The sequence below is a fragment of the Liolophura sinensis genome, chromosome 5, assembly GCF_032854445.1.
Source record: "Liolophura sinensis isolate JHLJ2023 chromosome 5, CUHK_Ljap_v2, whole genome shotgun sequence".
Classification (NCBI taxonomy): Eukaryota; Metazoa; Mollusca; class Polyplacophora; order Chitonida; family Chitonidae; genus Liolophura; species Liolophura sinensis.
In genome coordinates, this window is record NC_088299.1 from 3,270,772 (window position 1) to 3,289,094 (window position 18,323).

An 18,323-nucleotide genomic window follows, 5' to 3' on the forward strand; every position below is an offset into this window, starting at 1 on the left:
AGGTATTGAGTTCTGTAGAGTGGGTGGGGTTGAGTGGTGCAGAAGACTCGAGCTCCACCTGAGGTCAAGAGTCCTACCGTAGGTTCGAATTCAACCTTAGCTCACGAGTGCCATCCATGCCTCGAGTTCCACCTTAGCTCACGAGTTCAACCTTATTTTAAAGTTCCACCTTAACTCACGAGTTCCTTCTTAGCCCCGAATTCCAAATTAGCTCAAGAGTTCAATCTTAGCTTCGGGTTCCACCTTAGCTCACGACTTCCATATTAGATTGGAGTTCCACTATAGTTCACGAGTCCAAACTTAGCTCACAAGTTCAACCTTAGACTCTAGTCCCACCTTAGCTCACATGTTCAACCGTTTAGCTCACGAGTTCAACCTTAGTCTCGAGTCTCACCTGACTCCACCTTAGCCTCTAGTCCCACCTTAGCTCACGAGCGAGTTCGACCTAAGCTCACAAGTTCCATCTTAGCCTCGACTTCCATCTTAACACGAGAGTTCGGCTTTAGCCTCGAGTTCAGTTTTGGCTGCCGAGTTCAACCTTAGCCTCGAGCCCACCTTAACTCATGAGCTCCACCTCAGCCTTGCATTTCACCTTAGCTTACACAACTTTCAATATTTTTTCAAGCAATAGGCTTCAATCATATGTTTCCATATATAGGCCTACATGTATTTGCTATGGCTTATATAATTCAAAAAGTCATTAGAGCGCGTTTCCTGTCGTCCTTCCGAGCTTCCGGTGTCTTGGTTGCCCTGACACACGCACATATAACCTACTCAGCTTGCCACTGTACGACCTCGCCTCTCGTGCACTCGCACACACGAACACGCACACGCACACACGCATACCGGTACTCACCATGCTTCTGTACGACCTCACCCCTCATGCACTGCCACCCCACTCCCCCCATCACGCATACGCACACACCCGTATATCAGTCCTCTGAATGCTGGGTATACCTTCTCGACTCTCAACTTTCTCCGCAGACATGGCGCTGGTTCGATTCTGAACCAAGAATATATTACACGTCAACACACACCCTATCTCATCTTCACTTTTATCTCATGGATGTTTCATTCCCCACTGTTCAGTCCCCATTGTTCTGCCGCCACTGAATGCACGCAAGAATACTCAAAAAGGAATTAGCCATGGTTTATTTATTCTAGGTCAGGCAAGAAACTGCGAATTGTCGTGAGTTCCCCCCTAGTTCTGCCTGGTTTCCTTCTATCATAATGCTGGCCACCGGCACATAAGTGAAATATTCTTGAGTACGGCATAAAACACCAATCAAATAAATAAATTAATATTTATTCTGACTGCACATCTTCTTTTCTAAAATTCTCTTCGATAAATAATTTTGTCATATAAAGTTCTAGGTATTGAATTATTGGTTTGGGTTTGGGTTGCGGCCTTCTTTGACAGAACTCTTCGGCGTACGGAGGTGGAAAAGAACTGTCACAGTCTGGTGCTTTGAACACAAACGTGGTTAGTCAAAGTCCCCGTGTCTGTGTTTTCTTCAGGCTGCTTTTGTCAGAGTAACAATTATGTCCGATCTCTCACTGAAAGATAGGGAGCTGATGTACAGGCTGATAATTAGGTAAGTAACTGGAGAATGGGTGTGTTTTGTTAACATGATGATGCAAAGCGATATATTCTAACAACAACAACACAGGCGGTGGAGGTTTCACAGCAGGTCCACCGCCTAAAATATTGCAAGTAACTGTGAATAGACATGATTTACAGACCACAACAGTTCCCACCGTTTTTAGCACTAGAGGAAACTGTCACATTCACTGTCATTCTGGTATATAAATTTTTTGAAACTATGTATAAAATTGTTTTTATGTCCACATATGACAAATAGTTGCAAACATCTAACTCAGATTCCAGTTTCTGTAAATTTTGATTTGCGAATTGGATTCCTGCTTTTCCGTTGAAAAGAAACCCATGATTCTATTACATTTAGCATGAATTAGATCATTATTCAGTAAAAGTATGTTATGTATGTCCATCATGTGGTTTTATATTTAGCTGGCAGCTCCTATATTTTACTGACCCAGTACTGGGTATTACTTGTAATTCTAAGACAAGGATCTTTATGTGTGTCTTTCAAAAGGGAGAATATCATTGGGGAGGAATGTAAACAAAATGTAAGGAGCTTTTCAGTACTTATACTAGCAGTTACTGGGAGGAATTTCTTTTTATTTTTGACTGTAAAATGCTTAACTTTGGTTGTGGAGATCAGTGTTTAAATCCTAGCATGATATACTCAGTAAGTCATAGTTCATCTTTTGCAAATTTATTGTGTTTATTTCAGTCAGCTGTATTATGACGGTTACCAGGAGGTGGCCACAAACTTGGTAGCAGCTTGTAATCCATCAACAGCTTCATGTCCGCCCTCCGAGCGCCTTTTCAAAATTGTTGGTATGGGCCTAAGACTAGAGGAAGGTAAGAGTTTAAATTGTTACAGATATTTTCACAATTATTCTAGACAACTGCAGGCAGTTGGAGTGTTTGCATAATAAGCAGTAAAAACAGAAGTGACAATATCGTCTTAGTTCAGACACTGCAAGTGTTTTTTTTATTTTACACAATCTATTCACTGAAGTCTGTTCCATATTGTTTAACGGTAGGAGTATTTGGTGGATAGGGCAAGCCAAAGAACAAAAAAACAAAGAAGTCCTGGCAAGTCAGGTCTACTAACATTTTGGGCCTGCGCGCCAAAGGACATGAAAATCAACCCAACAGGACCATGCTGCCCTAAATGTCAAGCTTAGCGATGGTTTCATCAGTCATCATGGCTTAAAAATAGAACAATTTGTCCAGTCATTCAAATGAGAAAAGGCAACTCCAGAGGGTTCAGTCAAGGCTTGCAGCGATCGTTTATCGTTTGCGCAGCTGTCTTGTTTTCCATGTTTTCTGACCGTGCATTAGATTCAATTCAGACTTTGAAGAGAGTAAAGTCAACACTTTATCAGATTTTCTGCATATAACTAGGCCGAAGTGGATTTAAATGTGTACTAGTTATTGAAAGGATCCTTTTATCTTCAATCCAAACAAGAAGTCAGCATTGGTTTTGCTTTTAGTTGACGCAAAAATGGAGATAATTTTGTTCTTAAGTAGCTCTCAGTACAGAGTTATCGCTTGAGGTTTGCAACAACCATGAATGGTGTTTCCTACGTTTTCGGTGTGTAATAAATTTGTTGTATCTTTATCCCGCCGCAATAAATTAAAAACCAGAACTTATAGTTGTCCATACATTGACCTCTCATGCTAGGCCTGTGATTTAATTTGTTGATTTTTGGGGGGGGGGGGGGCAAACCAGTTTAAGGTGGCCGGCTATGGCAAAATGTCAGCCATTCGCAGGCCCCCATTTCAAGCCCCACAACATAAGAATGACTGTCAACTGTCGACTGACAACATCATTTCATCTTAACAACTCCTTTTTAAACGGTCCATTCACCATAAAATTTGTCTGTGAATTTATACCTTGAATTTTAGTGAATAAATTAACTACCATGTATGCATTTATTATATTTTTACTTTAAGAAACAAAAAAATAGACGAATCAACATGAAAATCTTCAAGGACTATCTACCGTCAATCTGATCGTAATTTTGAGTTTTTCTGTTTCAGATCAGCAAAATAAAAACAACTTTGAAGTGGTGGCACCAGGAACAGGGATTGATCTTGAGTTTGAGACTGATGGTAATGTTATATGTATTTTGAATATAAGGCCAATACACGTTTCTAGCCTGTCCATCATAAGAAACCGGGCAGCCAATTTGCCCAATGTTTTCTAGTAACACTATTGTTCAGCACACAAATGCACATGTGGGACCTCACTTATTGTGGAACTGTCAATGGGACATTGCACATGTGGGACCTCACTTATTGTGAAACTGTCCATGGGACATTGCATATGTGGGACCTCACTCATGGCGGAACTGTCAATGTGACATTGCACATGTGGAACCTCGCTCATGGTGGATCTGTTAAAGGGACGTTGCAAATGTGGGACCTTACTTGTTGCGGAACTGTTAAATGGGACATTGACCAAGGGGTGCAATTGTTCAGCACACAAATGCACATGTGGGACCTCACTCATGGTGGAACTGTCAATGGAACATTGCACATGTGGGACCTCACTTATTGTGGAACTGTCAATGGGACGTTGCACATGTGGAACCTCACTCATGGTGGATCTGTTAAAGGGACATTGCACATGTGGGACCTCACTCGTTGCGGAACTGTTAAATGGGACATTGACCAAGGGGTGCAATTGTTCAGCACACAAAGGCACATGTGGGACCTCACTCATGGTGGAACTGTCAATGGGACATTGCACTTGTGAGACCTCACTTATTGTGGAACTGTCAATGGGACGTTGCACATGTGGGACCTCACTTATTGTGAAACTGTCAATGGGACATTGCACATGTGGGACCTCACTCATGGTGGAACTGTCAATGGGACGTTGCACATGTGGGACCTCACTTATTGTGGAACTGTCAATGGGACGTTGCACATGTGGGACCTCACTTATTGTGAAACTGTCAATGGGACATTGCACATGTGGGACCTCACTCATGGTGGAACTGTCAATGGGACGTTGCACATGTGGGACCTCATTAATGGTGGAACTGTCAATGGGACATTGCACATGTGGAACCTCACTTATTGTGAAACTGTCAATGGGACGTTGCACATGTGGGACCTCACTTATTGTGAAACTGTCAATGGGACATTGCACATGTGGGACCTCACTCATGGCAGAACTGTCAATGTGACATTGCACATGTGGAACCTCGCTCATGGTGGATCTGTTAAAGGGACGTTGCAAATGTGGGACCTTACTTTTTGCGGAACTGTTAAATGGGACATTGACCAAGGGGTGCAATTGTTCAGCACACAAATGCACATGTGGGACCTCACTCATGGTGGAACTGTCAATGGAACATTGCACATGTGGGACCTCACTTATTGTGGAACTGTCAATGGGACGTTGCACATGTGGAACCTCACTCATGGTGGATCTGTTAAAGGGACATTGCACATGTGGGACCTCACTCGTTGCGGAACTGTTAAATGGGACATTGACCAAGGGGTGTAATTGTTCAGCACACAAAGGCACATGTGGGACCTCACTCATGGTGGAACTGTCAATGGGACATTGCACTTGTGAGACCTCACTTATTGTGGAACTGTCAATGGGACGTTGCACATGTGGGACCTCACTTATTGTGAAACTGTCAATGGGACATTGCACATGTGGGACCTCACTCATGGTGGAACTGTCAATGGGACGTTGCACATGTGGGACCTCACTTATTGTGGAACTGTCAATGGGACGTTGCACATGTGGGACCTCACTTATTGTGAAACTGTCAATGGGACATTGCACATGTGGGACCTCACTCATGGTGGAACTGTCAATGGGACGTTGCACATGTGGGACCTCATTAATGGTGGAACTGTCAATGGGACATTGCACATGTGGAACCTCACTTATTGTGAAACTGTCAATGGGACGTTGCACATGTGGGACCTCACTTATTGTGAAACTGTCAATGGGACATTGCACATGTGGGACCTCACTAATGGTGGAACTGTCAATGGGACGTTGCACATGTGGGACCTCACTCATGGTGGAACTGTCAATGGGACATTGCACATGTGGGACCTCACTCATGGTGGAACTGTCAATGGGACATTGCACATGTGGGACCTCACTCATTGTGGAACTGTCAGTGGAACGTTGCACATGTGGGACCTCACTCATTGTGAAACTGTCAGTGGGACATTCCACATGTGGGACCTCACTTATTGTGGAACTGTCAATGTGACATTGCACATGTGGGACCTCACTCATTGGAACAGTAAGTGGGACATTGCACATGTGGGACCTCACTCATTGTGTAACTGTCAATGGGACATTGCGCATGTGGGACCTCACTTATTGTGAAACTGTCAATGGGACTTAGCACATGTGGGACCTCACTCATGGTGGAACTGTCAATGGGACATTGCACATGTGGGACCTCACTCATGGTGGAACTGTCAATGTGACGTTGCACATGTGGAACCTCACTCATGGTGGATCTGTTAAAGGGATGTTGCACATGTGGGACCTCACTCGTTGCGGAACTGTTAAATGGGACATTGACCAAGGGGTGCAGCTAACGCTTGGTCCTGTGGAGTCATGCGTATGTGTTGGCCACAGAGCAATTACTTTCATAAAATACAGTATGAGAACAAATGGTTAATATAACAGTGTAAAACAGAAATGTTTTTGCTTTATAATGAAAAATTTGTTGATAGATGATTTGTTTCTACTGATCATTTATTCCTCTTTTAAACAAACTTGTACTGAATCAGAATGTTGGGTGCATCCAGCTTTGTACTGATTGATAACATCTACACTGTTGTAGTGCAAACCATATCCCCAGAAGCGGCGCTCTACGAGACTTGCTACGTGACAGCCCACAAGGGCGCATGCAGAGCTGGAGCCTTCCATCATACAGGTGGGACCCTAGGCCTTTCACTCTGAAGTACTCCACACTAGAGGAAGCTAGTACTCTAAATCATCAACCTTTTCAACCACCAAAGCACTTTTTAAAATGGAATTTATGCATACAATTATTATGAAAATGAGGTTAAAATGATTTTTTTGTGTTTTTAAATATGCAAGATTCATAAAACTGTGCAAATTATTTCTCTACACTCTATAGGTCTCTCAGAATGTTTCAAAATATTGGTTGCAGAGGCAGTTGAAAAGGTTGAAGAATTAGGGTACTTGCTCTGTGAATGAATGGGTATGGAACACTGAAGTAGTGGTTAGTCACCACATTCACAGTTAATGGGAAAAACAACCAATGAACGGGAATAGTAGATGCCTGCTATAGGTGTGCTAGAGGTGAGCCAGTAGTATGCTCCAACAATATTTAGCCTGGCTGGTAGCTTTATTTCCAACTTGATGCGTGTATAAAAGGGTATTATAATTTAACAGAAGTAGCTATACAATTTGCTGTGTGTAGAATGGATCTGTGATGGCAGCAAGCATCGATCATGCATACTTGTAGAAAAATTCAACCATCATCAATTGCCATAATAAATTCCTGGTATCTTTTCATCACAACTTTCCTCAAATTTAGCTATTGAGTTTTGGAGACCACCAGAAATTCAGTTAGACGAGATGACATGTTTGATTATATGATTATTGTATTTCAACTTAAGATTGGAATGTTAAAGCGCACTTCATAAAGGCCTTCCAGTGATAATTTTGATGCCAGCACTGAAGTTTTTTGGATAAAAGAAATTGATTAAACTTCAGAAGAAAATCCAATAATGTGGATGGATCAAGCATAATCAGTCATTTGAAGAAAGTGGAACTTCAGGTGAAATGCAGTTAATCTGATTTACATTGATGCTTGTCAAGTCTCCGTTACCTGTGCATAGCACTGTAGTACGGTGCTCACAAATGGTTTTGTTCTTGTGAACTACAGGAATGCTGATAGCGACAGGTTCAGAAGATGCCTCCATTAAGGTAAATCTTCCAATCTTGTTGCTGTAGTCATATAATGGCTCACTCAATAGCTCTATGTATTATTTATACATGTATATGGTAGATGACCTAAAATCCCCCCCCCCCAAAAAGTGCATATTTTGAGGTAAATAATTGTCACTAAATATTAGTTTTGGTGCCGAAATTTTTTTCCCTCTAGGATATGATCCTGCCTTACAAACAAACTTGAGAATACCTTTCTAAGATCAATTCAACTCCCTGAATCGGGTAAAATGTGTAACTTATTAATGGGGGGGGGGGGGAATTTTAGTGTATTTACCATATCTATTATGGTTGAGCATTAGCCAGTTTATACATGCATCTGTGTTATAACTTTTCAGGAATAAACTATGTAAGAATGAAAACAAACAAATAACAAAATTTTCAACCAGTCATGCTAACGATCCAGGGAAAAATTTGTGCCCCTCACATGGACCAATTTGTATCAGTTATTGTGTTGGCTTCCAATAATTGTTATTTTGGGTTTGTGATATCTGTACAAACAACTTGCTAACATTTGATGTTTTTAGATTCTTGATGTGGAACGTATGTTGGCTAAGAGTGCTACCCCTGCAGAGATAATCGCCATGGAAACCCCCCAACAGACAATGGAGAATCACCCAGTTATTCGCACATTGTACGACCACAACGCTGTAAGTGTGGCACTGCGAGAAATATTCACAAAACGCTCCAAATTCTAAAGGGGGGTACTTGTAAGAGAATGAGTTTTTACTTGGTGATCGTGTATTCATTGGCCAAACAATTCATACGTCTACAGGGAGTGTGATTTAGTTCAGTGACTAAGGCGTGCGTCTCGTAATCACAAGGTACTTGTAAGAAAATGAGTTTTTACTTGGTGATCGTGTATTCATTGGCCAAACAATTCATACGTCTACAGGGAGTGTGATTTAGTTCAGTGACTAAGGCGTGCGTCTCGTAATCACAAGGTACATGTAAGAAAATGAGTTTTTACTTGGTGATCGTGTATTCATTGGCCAAATAATTCATGCGTCTACAGGGAGTGTGATTTAGTTCAGTGACTAAGGCGTGCGTCTCGTAATCACAAGGTACATGTAAGAAAATGAGTTTTTACTTGGTGATCGTGTATTCATTGGCCTAATAATTCATGCGTCTACAGGGAGTGTGATTTAGTTCAGTGACTAAGGCGTGCGTCTCGTAATCACAAGGTACATGTAAGAAAATGAGTTTTTACTTGGTGATCGTGTATTCATTGGCCAAATAATTCATACATCTACAGGGAGTGTGATTTAGTTCAGTCACAAAGGTGTGTGTTTCGTAATCACAAGGTACATGAGAGTTCAATCCTGGCCTTGGACAGAGAATTTACAGATTGCGCCGCTCTCACTGCTCATATTGACCTCAGTAAACCAGTTGACAGTCAGCCCACAATGTTGCTTGTTGGGCATTTTGCAAAGTCTAACATTTGTGGAAGAACAACATTCAAATGCATGCAAATCTGCTTCCTAATTGGGAAAGTTTATGAAAAGCTTGGCACGGTGGTTTACCCGAGGAAATCCCTTTTCCTCTACCTACAATGGTGACAGCCATTGTATAAGTGGAAAATTCTGAAGTGTAATATTTATTTTTTTATTTAATTGATGCTTTTCTCTGTACTCAAGAATATGTCACTTATATGACGGTAATAACCATTTTGGTAGAAGGAAACCGGGCAGAACCCTGAGGAAACCCACGACCATCCGCTGGTTGCTGGAAGACCTCCCCACTTACGGCTGGAGAGGAAGTCAGCATGAGCATGATCTGAACTTGAACTTGCATTGGTGAGAGGCTTCTTGGTCATTAAGCTAGGCTAGCAAGGGGAAACCCACAACCATCCGCAGGTTGCTGGCAGACCTTCCCACTTACGGCTGGAGAGGAAGTCAGCATGAGCATTAGCTGAACTTGAACTTACATTGGTGAGAGGCTTCTTGGTCATTAAGCTAGGCTAGCACGGGGAAACCCACAACCATCTGCAGGTTGCTGGCAGACCTTCCCACTTACAGCCAGAGAGGAAACCAGTGATAGCTGAACTTGAACTCACAGTGACTGCATTGATGAGAGGCTCCTGGGTCATTACGCTATGGTAGCGCGGGGAAAGCCATGACCATCCGCAGGTTGCTGGCAGATTTTCCCTCTTACGGTTGAAGAGGAAATGAGCTGAACTTGAATTCACAACGACTGCATTGGTGAAAGGCTGCTAGGTCATTATTCTGCGCTAGCGCAGAAGAAACCCATGGCCATCCACAGGTTTCTGGCAGACCTTCCCACTTTCAGGTGGAGAGGATGCCAGCATGGGCTGAACTTGAACTCACAGCGACCACCTTTGTGAGAGGTTCTTGGGCCATCAACGCTGCGCTTGCGGGCTAACAACCTCAGCCACGGAGGCCCCGCTCCATGTTCATTTAGTGTTGAGTAACAATGAATCGGTCGTACATCTAAGGTAAGTCAAGGTCATTTTTCTTTTATATGGTTATTATAAATCATGGGTTTTGTTTTTTTTAGACATTTGTCATGTTGCTGTTCTCAGGAAGTGACGTGCATCGACTTTCACCCAGTACATCAGATCCTTGCTTCAGGTAGCAAAGATTACAGTGTCCGCTTCTTCGAGTTTTCAAAACCCTCCGTTAAAAAGGCCTACAAAAGCATTCAAGTAAGTAACATCTTTTTTGCCCAGATTTCCGAGAATATAACTTGTTGAGAGTTTTGTATACCATGGTTTTGCTCTTTGCCATAGGTGTCATTATTATTAAAAATAAGATATTTTTATTAAAAATTAAATATTGACATTTTTCAATGTAATGTACATGTACAGTATATTGTCTCATCTGAAGAGTTGAGTCTTTTTCAGTTTTCTCTCTGGGTCTAGCATATCTTGTCAAAATCTGATTTACAGTCGAGAAATATATTTATCACGAGATATATTCTCTATTTCCAGGAAGCTGCAATTGTTCGCTGTTTGTCATTTCATCCATCTGGGGAGTTTTTATTGGTTGGAACTCAACATCCCACAAGTGAGCAGTTCAGGAAGGGCAATAACTCTTGTCACATTGTCATTCTTCTAATGTATATCCAACACATTACCTACCTGTAAAACAAGTTAGTCTATAAAGTGATGTGATCTTTTGTTCTTTTGTATAACACAACACTGTTTCTCTATAATTGTGCTCATTAAATAGTGAGGTTGATGGTGCTTGTAGGGCCATTTACACGGGTTTTAGTGAACGTTTCTTATCTGTGGTAAGATATCGTAGGTCTTCTTAAATTTCCGTGAGGTAACCTGTTTTGACACGCACAGTTGTTTCTCTAAAACTACCCAGGTGTAACCATTAGTCATATCTGTTAACCTTGTTTTCTATTCATTCACATGCCTGTAGTGGGTGATGCAGGAAATATATTACATATTTTGACACGCACAGTTGTTTCTCTAAAACTACCCTAGTGTAACCATTAGTCATATCTGTTAACCTTGTTTTCTATTCATTCACATGCCTGGATTAAATGTTTGAGTACACCAATCAGTCGATCAATGAATCTTTATTTATTTGATAATTAGATTGACCAATAGGTGAAATGAATGGGTGTTTCCTTTTTTTTATAGTCTGTGGTACATATTTGTATATGGGGCATCTGGAGGTTAAGGGAGACCTTTGAATTTTATTTCCGAAACCTTTACATGAAACTTCTGCGCAAAGTTATCAATTCTGAAGCATGAACTTATCCCAGTCATTCGTGACATTTCATTTGAAATACAATCACTGTTCAATCAAGTTAATTACCTCTAAATGAGCGTACATATATGAGTCCATCTTAAGTCTTGCTCTTATGGCCTTATTTGTTGCAGTTCGGTTATACGATGTGAACACATTCCAGTGCTATGTCGCCAATAATCCAGCAGAGCATCACAAAGGCCCCATAACTTCTGTAAGGAACTAAAGCAGTCCATTTGGCCAGTTCCACACATTTCACTTATTTTTTATACCTTTAGCTCTAGAGAAGTTTTAGCCATAGCTGTTTTTGTAATTCTGGAAAGTATTGTCCAACGTTCATGTTTGGTCTATTTTATGGTTTGTCAGAAATTGTAATTATGAAATCCGTTGATGTCGTTCTTCATTAATGTCAGAAGTCATTGTAAAAGGGATAATAAGATGTAAAGGTGGTGACAGTCAAGAAATTTGGTAGACTTTCGCTCTATGCAACTAGTTTGGCCGTAAAAAAAAATGTAGCAAGCAACAAATCCATGAATCCTTAGTAAACTTGGCTGACCAGTTTGAAAGTTAGATGGAAATTCATTAGCATACACGATCAACTAAATGGCATTCTATTGTGTAGGTGAATAATTGGCGTTACTATGTAGTAAAACATATCTCACAGATAAAAACATCAATCTCTCTGTTGTTGATCCAGGTAAAGTACTGCTCCAGCGCCAACCTGTACGCCAGCAGTTCCAAAGATGGAGATATCAAACTGTGGGACGGTGTCAGCAACAAATGTATCAACACATTCCACAAGGCCCACGAAGGCCATGAAGTTTGCTCTGTGGTCTTCTCCAGAAACTCAAAGGTAGGCTCAACCTGCGGTTTGTCATGGATTTCTCCTCAGACTCTGCCCAGTTTCCCCCCACCATAATGCTGGCTACTGTCGCGTAAGTGAAATATTCTTGAGTATGGTGTAAAACACCAATCAAATAATTAAATAAATTCTGTGTGACTAAGGAAAAAGCATAAAATTGAAATGTTGTGTACTGGGAAGGAATGCAATCTCCAGTCTCCGTGGTACAATTTCTCAAGAACAGATTTAACATTGAACAAGAGAAAAGAAAATAGTTTCTTCCAAATATGGTTAAGCAACTCGGCTCTGAGTTTTCATGGATAGCTCAAATTTAAAACTAAAATTATTCCCATGACTGAGTTGCTCTTATTGTCTGCTTTTTAGAATTCTGTTGATTCTGTTGTTTTGAAGTTTATTGGAAATAAGATTATATATGATACTGGAAAAATTTTTCATGGCATTTATTTGCCTTGAAAAACAAGAAATGTTTTGATCGAAATATTAGATCATTGACCATATATGTGTTTTATGAAATGAGGCCCACTTTTTTGACACTCAAATTGAATGTTACATACACTTAACATTAATACAGTGCTTACCTAGTATATCAGGTGGGCATAAAAAAAATGGGCCGTACTTTGATGCTGCATTGCTCCATTATCCTTTGTTCAAACCCTTTCAAACTTTAGACATTCAAATGACACGATTTTGTTAATTTACTGACCAGTTTCAAGGTCATAGTTTGAGTAATCTGTACACAGGGTTAAAATGAAAACATAGCCTCAGAAAAACACGTTCCGGTGACCCATATTGCATCTCCTGTCTGGTGTCATGACTGAGCGCACGCTGCACCTGTGTGACACGTGTCAATCAAGTGTCGTCTGGAAAAGTTGACTGGCTCTAGTGTCAGGGAAACCCTTCTGCCAGAAAGGCACAAATTTTGCTGAATCAAGATGGTTTTCTTTGCGGCAGACAAGGAATTGATCACATTTTCAAGTAAAACAAGGTAGAACATCATTTTGAAATGTCCAGAACATGCGTATTTTTATTTTGGTCCCATGAACAAAAATGCTAAAGAATGAAAATGAAATTTGGTGTGTATACTTAGGACATAATGGCTTTTGAGTTCATGCCAAAGTTCATCAGTCATTTGGCAAAGTTCATCAGTCACTTGGCAAAGTTCGTCAGTCACTTGGCAAAGTTCATCAGTCACTTTGCAAAGTTCGTCAGTCACTTGGCAAAGTTCGTCAGTCACTTGGCAAAGTTCATCAGTCACTTTGCAAAGTTCGTCAGTCACTTGCCAAAGTTCGTCAGTAACTTGCCAAAGTTCAACAGTAACTTGCCACTGGACGAATAGTGAACCCAGACTAGCACGGATCAGTTTCTGCCATCCATAAAACTGACGGTTGAATATGATGAACAACAATCAGATAAATAAATGCTGTCACTTGATTTGGCTATTTCAGTATATCCTGTCCAGTGGTAAGGACTCCATGGTGAAACTGTGGGAGTTGTCAACAAGCCGTTGCCTGATCATGTATACAGGTGCCGGGGCCACTGGGAGACAGGAACACAGAACCTCGGCCGTCTTCAATCACACAGAGGACTACGGTAAATGCAGTAACATCTCCATGGTTACAAAGACGTTCTTAGGACCATGGATTCAGAAATCAGGGTGTATCATTTCCAATTTTCTTTTACATATATTTTTCCGATCAGGACACTGTGACACTTTCTGGCTAAACTGTGTAGGACGAGTTTTTTTTGGCCTATCGGATGGACGTTTCTTATGAAGCTGCCCAGAGTTCAGTATGCTGGATTTGTCTTGTTAACATTATATGCAACTGCAGATATTTATGTATGTATGCCTGGATTTTTGTGTCGCATGAGGAGTCATTAGGTGTGTGTACATATAAGGTGTCTTCCAGTAACATTATACTGGCGTTGGACAAACCAGTCGTGTCTCCTCTCAGTACCGAGTGCCAAGTGAGACAGCAACAAGTACCATTTTAAAGTATTTGGTATGATCTGACCTGGGTTTGATCTCTGAACTCCCCACTTCAAGGCAAACGCTCTTAACATCGGTTCCATATATTTATAACTAATTCATTCTAATACATGTGCCCATCTTTTGTTGGGGACGGGCATGAAGATCATGGCTCTCTAAGCATAGAAAAGTTTCTCAAAGTTCTAAACTGCTATGTTTGCCTTACGCAAGTTAAGCTATATGCAGGCTGAGTGGATAGCATGGTAGCACACCGCAATGTCCCAGGAGCCCCTCACCAGTGCGATTGCTGTGAATGGGCTTCTTGTCTGGAGGTACATGGGAAGGTATAACTAGTACGCGTCACTGTTGATATTATGCCAATACCAAAGGCTGAAGAAACACATTTTTATAGGGAGAATGTATTGTGTTTCAGTTCTGTACCCAGACGAGAAAACAACCAGTCTCTGCTGTTGGGATTCCAGAAATGCTGAACGACAAAAACTGCTGGCTTTGGGTGAGGAGTTTTTATGAATTGCAAGAGGCGAAGTGTTTTCTAGTGCTGCCTGTCCTGTGTCTGTTTGTAAGAGGAAGAGTGTTTGTTAGTGCCACATGCCATGTGTCTGTTTGTGAGAGGCGTAGTGTTTGTTAGTGCCACATGCCATGTGTCTGTTTGTGAGTGTTTTCTAGTGCAGCCTGTCCTTTATCTGTTTGCAAGAGGAAGGGTGTTTGTTAGTGCCACCTGTTATGTCTTTTTGCGAGAGGAAGTGTTTGTTAGTGCCACCTGTCGTGTCTCTTTGCGAGAGGCGTAGTGTTTGTTAATGCCACCTGTCCTGTACCTGTTTGCAAGAGGAAGAGTGTTTGTTTGTGCCACGTCATGTCTGTTTGTGAGAGGCATAGTGTTTGTTTGTGCAACATGTCATGTTTGTTTGTGAGAGGCGTAGTGTTTGTGCAACATGTTTTGTGTCTGTTTGTGAGAGGCATAGTGTGTGTTCGTGCCACATGCCTGTTTGTGAGAGGCGTAGTGTTTGTTAGTGCCACCTGTCGTGTCTTTTTGCGAGAGGCATAGTGTTTGTCAGTGCCCCCTGTCCTGTGTATGTTTGCTAGTGACGTAGTGATTGCTAGTGCCACATGCCATGTGTCTGTTTGTGATAGGAGTAGTGTTGTTTGTGCCGCATGGCATGTGTCTGTTTGTGAGAGGCGTAATGTTTGTTAGTGCCACATGCCATGTGTTTGCAAGAGGTGTGGTGTTTGCTAGTGCCACATACCATGTGTCTGTTTGTGAGAAGCGTAGTGTTGTTTGTGCTGCATGGCATGTGTCTGTTTGTGAGAGGCGTAGTGTTTGTTAGTACCACATGCCATGTGTTTGCGAGAGGCGTAGTGTTTGTTAGTGCCACATGCCATGTGTCTGTTTGTGAGAGGCGTAGTGTTTGTTAGTGCCACATGCCATGTGTCTGTTTGCGAGAGGCGTAGTGTTTGTTATTGCCACATGCCATGTGTCTGTTTGCGAGAGGTTTAGTGTTTGTTAGTGCCACATGCCATGTGTCTGTTTGCAAGAGGCATAGTGTTTGTTATTGCCACATGCCATGTGTCTGTTTGTGAGAGGCGTAGTGTTTGTTATTGCCACATGCCATGTGTCTGTTTGCGAGAGGCGTAGAGTTTGTTAGTGCCACATGCCATGTGTCTGTTTGCGAGAGGCGTAGTGTTTGTTATTGCCACATGCTATGTGTCTGTTTGCGAGAAACGTAGTGTTTGTTAGTGCCACATGCCATGTGTCTGTTTGTGATAGGCATAGTGTTTGTTATTGCCACATGCGATGTGTCTGTTTGCGAGAGGCGTAGAGTTTGTTAGTGCCACATGCCATGTGTCTGTTTGTGAGAGGCGTAGTGTTTGTTAGTGCCACATGCCATGTGTCTGTTTGCGAGAGGCATAGTGTTTGTTAGTGCCACATGCCATGTGTCTGTTTGTGAAGGGGTAGTGTTTGTTATTGCCACATGCCATGTGTCTGTTTGCGAGAGGCGTAGTGTTTGTTAGTGCCACATGCCATGTGTCTGTTTGTGAGAGGCGTAGTGTTTGTTAGTGCCACCTGTCGTGTCTATTTGCAGAGCAGTATCAAAGAAAGTAGTTCTCGAGGGTTATATTATGTCATTGCCCAGTTGATTGATGAAGCGATCAGTTTCATTTACTTAGCATTACCTCACCTACAAAGCTGACCGTCATTATATTTGTAGGTAACGTATTCTTAAGTATGTGTAAACCGCAATATCACCTATCAGATGAGCATTTGTTAAAGGAAGACCACAATATTTATAACAATGTCTGTATTCCAAGTGTTATGTGTGCTTTAGTGTTTACAGTTGTAAGCAAAGGCATTTCACAATGGAAATAATTGTGATCAATTGCCAGGTCCTGGAAAGTTATAGGAGTAACAGTTCTGTGTTTTTCTGTTCCTTCAAGAAATCAATCTTGTTCTTGTATATATCTGAAAAGGATCTATTATGTATGTAATGAACCAGAGAGAGGATGTTGTGGGGTTCCCACGACACAACACACAAGTTCAGTCTGGGCCTCAGAGTTGTAGGTTCCCCCACTCACCCTCTCAACAGGGACCTAAAGCGCTTGTGGTTGTTTGCACAGCCCTATGTTCTTTGAAGACAGCTCGTCTTCCACAGATATAACATGCAGGTCTGTGGGTCATGTGTGGGAATCTTTGTCAAAAACTTGAAAACTGGTTTACATTACCCCAGGCATTCTGGTTTACATTACCCCAGGCATTCTGGTTTACATTACCTCAGGCATTCTGGTTTATACATTACCCCAGGCATTCTGGTTTACATTACCTCAGGCATTCTGGTTTACATTACCTCAGGCATTCTGGTTTACATTACCTCAGACATTCTGGTTTACATTACCCCAGGCATTCTGGTTTACATTACCTCAGGCATTCTGGTTTACATTACCTCAGGCATTCTGGTTTATACATTACCCCAGACATTCTGGTTTACATTACCCCAGGCATTCTGGTTTACATTACCTCAGGCATTCTGGTTTACATTACCTCAGGCATTCTGGTTTATACATTACCTCAGGCATTCTGGTTTATATTACCCCAGGCATTCTGGTTTACATTACCTCAGGCATTCTGGTTTACATTACCCCAGGCATTCTGGTTTACACATTACCCCAGGCATTCTGGTTTACATTACCCCAGGCATTTTAGTTTACATTACCTCAGGCATTCTGGTTTATACATTACCTCAGGCATTCTGGTTTACATTACCTCAGGCATTCTGGTTTACATTATCTCAGGCATTCTGGTTTACATTATCTCAGGCATTCTGGTTTACATTACCCCAGGTATTCTGGTTTACATTACCTCAGGCATTCTGGTTTACATTACCTCAGGCATTCTGGTTTACATTACCCCAGGCATTCTGGTTTACATTACCCCAGGCATTCTGGTCTCCTCCATCCCTAAAACTGACAGCCATTGTATAAACATTGGCTTTAAACCAGAATCAATTAGTCAGTCGATCATATTCAAACATTGTAAACACGACTTCTTCAGGTCGCATTTCAACTGAAACATGGCCCTCATTATATACAGCTCTCGTTGAATGAGTCTGACTTAATGTATACTGCCTGTATGAAGACTGCATTTCCTACAGGCGATATAAATGCTGCTTTGGCAGCTCTTGTGTTGTTTTTCCTTTCATCTTGTTACAGAAAGCTGTTGTCATGCCCTGAAGGGATAGGGACTTCTTCCCTATTTCTAAAATATTCTGAAAATGGTATGTTATTCTCAACATATCTTTGTCAGGTCATAACGCCAGTGTCCGTCAGATCACACACTCCCCGACAGGCCCCGCCTTCATCACCTGTAGCGACGACTTTCGTGCTCGTTTCTGGTACAGAAAGGCCACAACGGACTGAAGACATTGCTATGATCACACAACACTGTGTGTGTACTGGTACCCAAAGACGCAATCTTTTTTCAGGCAAGAGACTCCAAACCCTGGATGGCATAAAATTTTACAATATTTCTTGGGGTCTGGTTCAGTATTTCTGAGCTCTGTTGAAATGACTTGTAGACATTTTTGTTGTTGGCTTGAATTGAGTGCGCACAACAATCAAAATCCCGCACTCAACAGTTTAATCAAAGGAACGAAATGCTTGGTGTGCGGAATACTGCAAGATGCAGTACTGGTTTT

The 18,323-nt window shown here is 41.7% G+C and overlaps 1 protein-coding gene across 1 annotated transcript; it reads left to right on the forward strand.

Moving 5' to 3' along the window:
- Nucleotides 1-1,472: 1,472 nt before the first annotated feature.
- LOC135465692 (cleavage stimulation factor subunit 1-like) lies at nt 1,473-18,045 on the forward strand. Its single transcript, XM_064743001.1, has 13 exons — nt 1,473-1,595; nt 2,316-2,446; nt 3,635-3,706; nt 6,430-6,522; nt 7,504-7,544; nt 8,093-8,215; nt 10,108-10,230; nt 10,516-10,591; nt 11,422-11,501; nt 11,985-12,140; nt 13,595-13,739; nt 14,549-14,629; nt 17,933-18,045. Exons 1-13 carry the CDS (start codon nt 1,543-1,545, stop codon nt 18,043-18,045), a joined length of 1,287 nt encoding a protein of 428 aa, XP_064599071.1. The 5' UTR covers nt 1,473-1,542.
- Nucleotides 18,046-18,323: the final 278 nt, after the last annotated feature.

Bases quoted from the DNA above. Each gene is read 5' to 3' on its own strand.
- LOC135465692 (XM_064743001.1), top strand. From the start codon at position 1,543: ATGTCCGATCTCTCACTGAAAGATAGGGAGCTGATGTACAGGCTGATA. The intron at 10,592-11,421 runs GTGAGCAGTTCA...TATTTGTTGCAG, and splicing joins TGGAACTCAACATCCCACAA to TTCGGTTATACGATGTGAAC. The intron at 12,141-13,594 runs GTAGGCTCAACC...TGGCTATTTCAG, and splicing joins TCTTCTCCAGAAACTCAAAG to TATATCCTGTCCAGTGGTAA.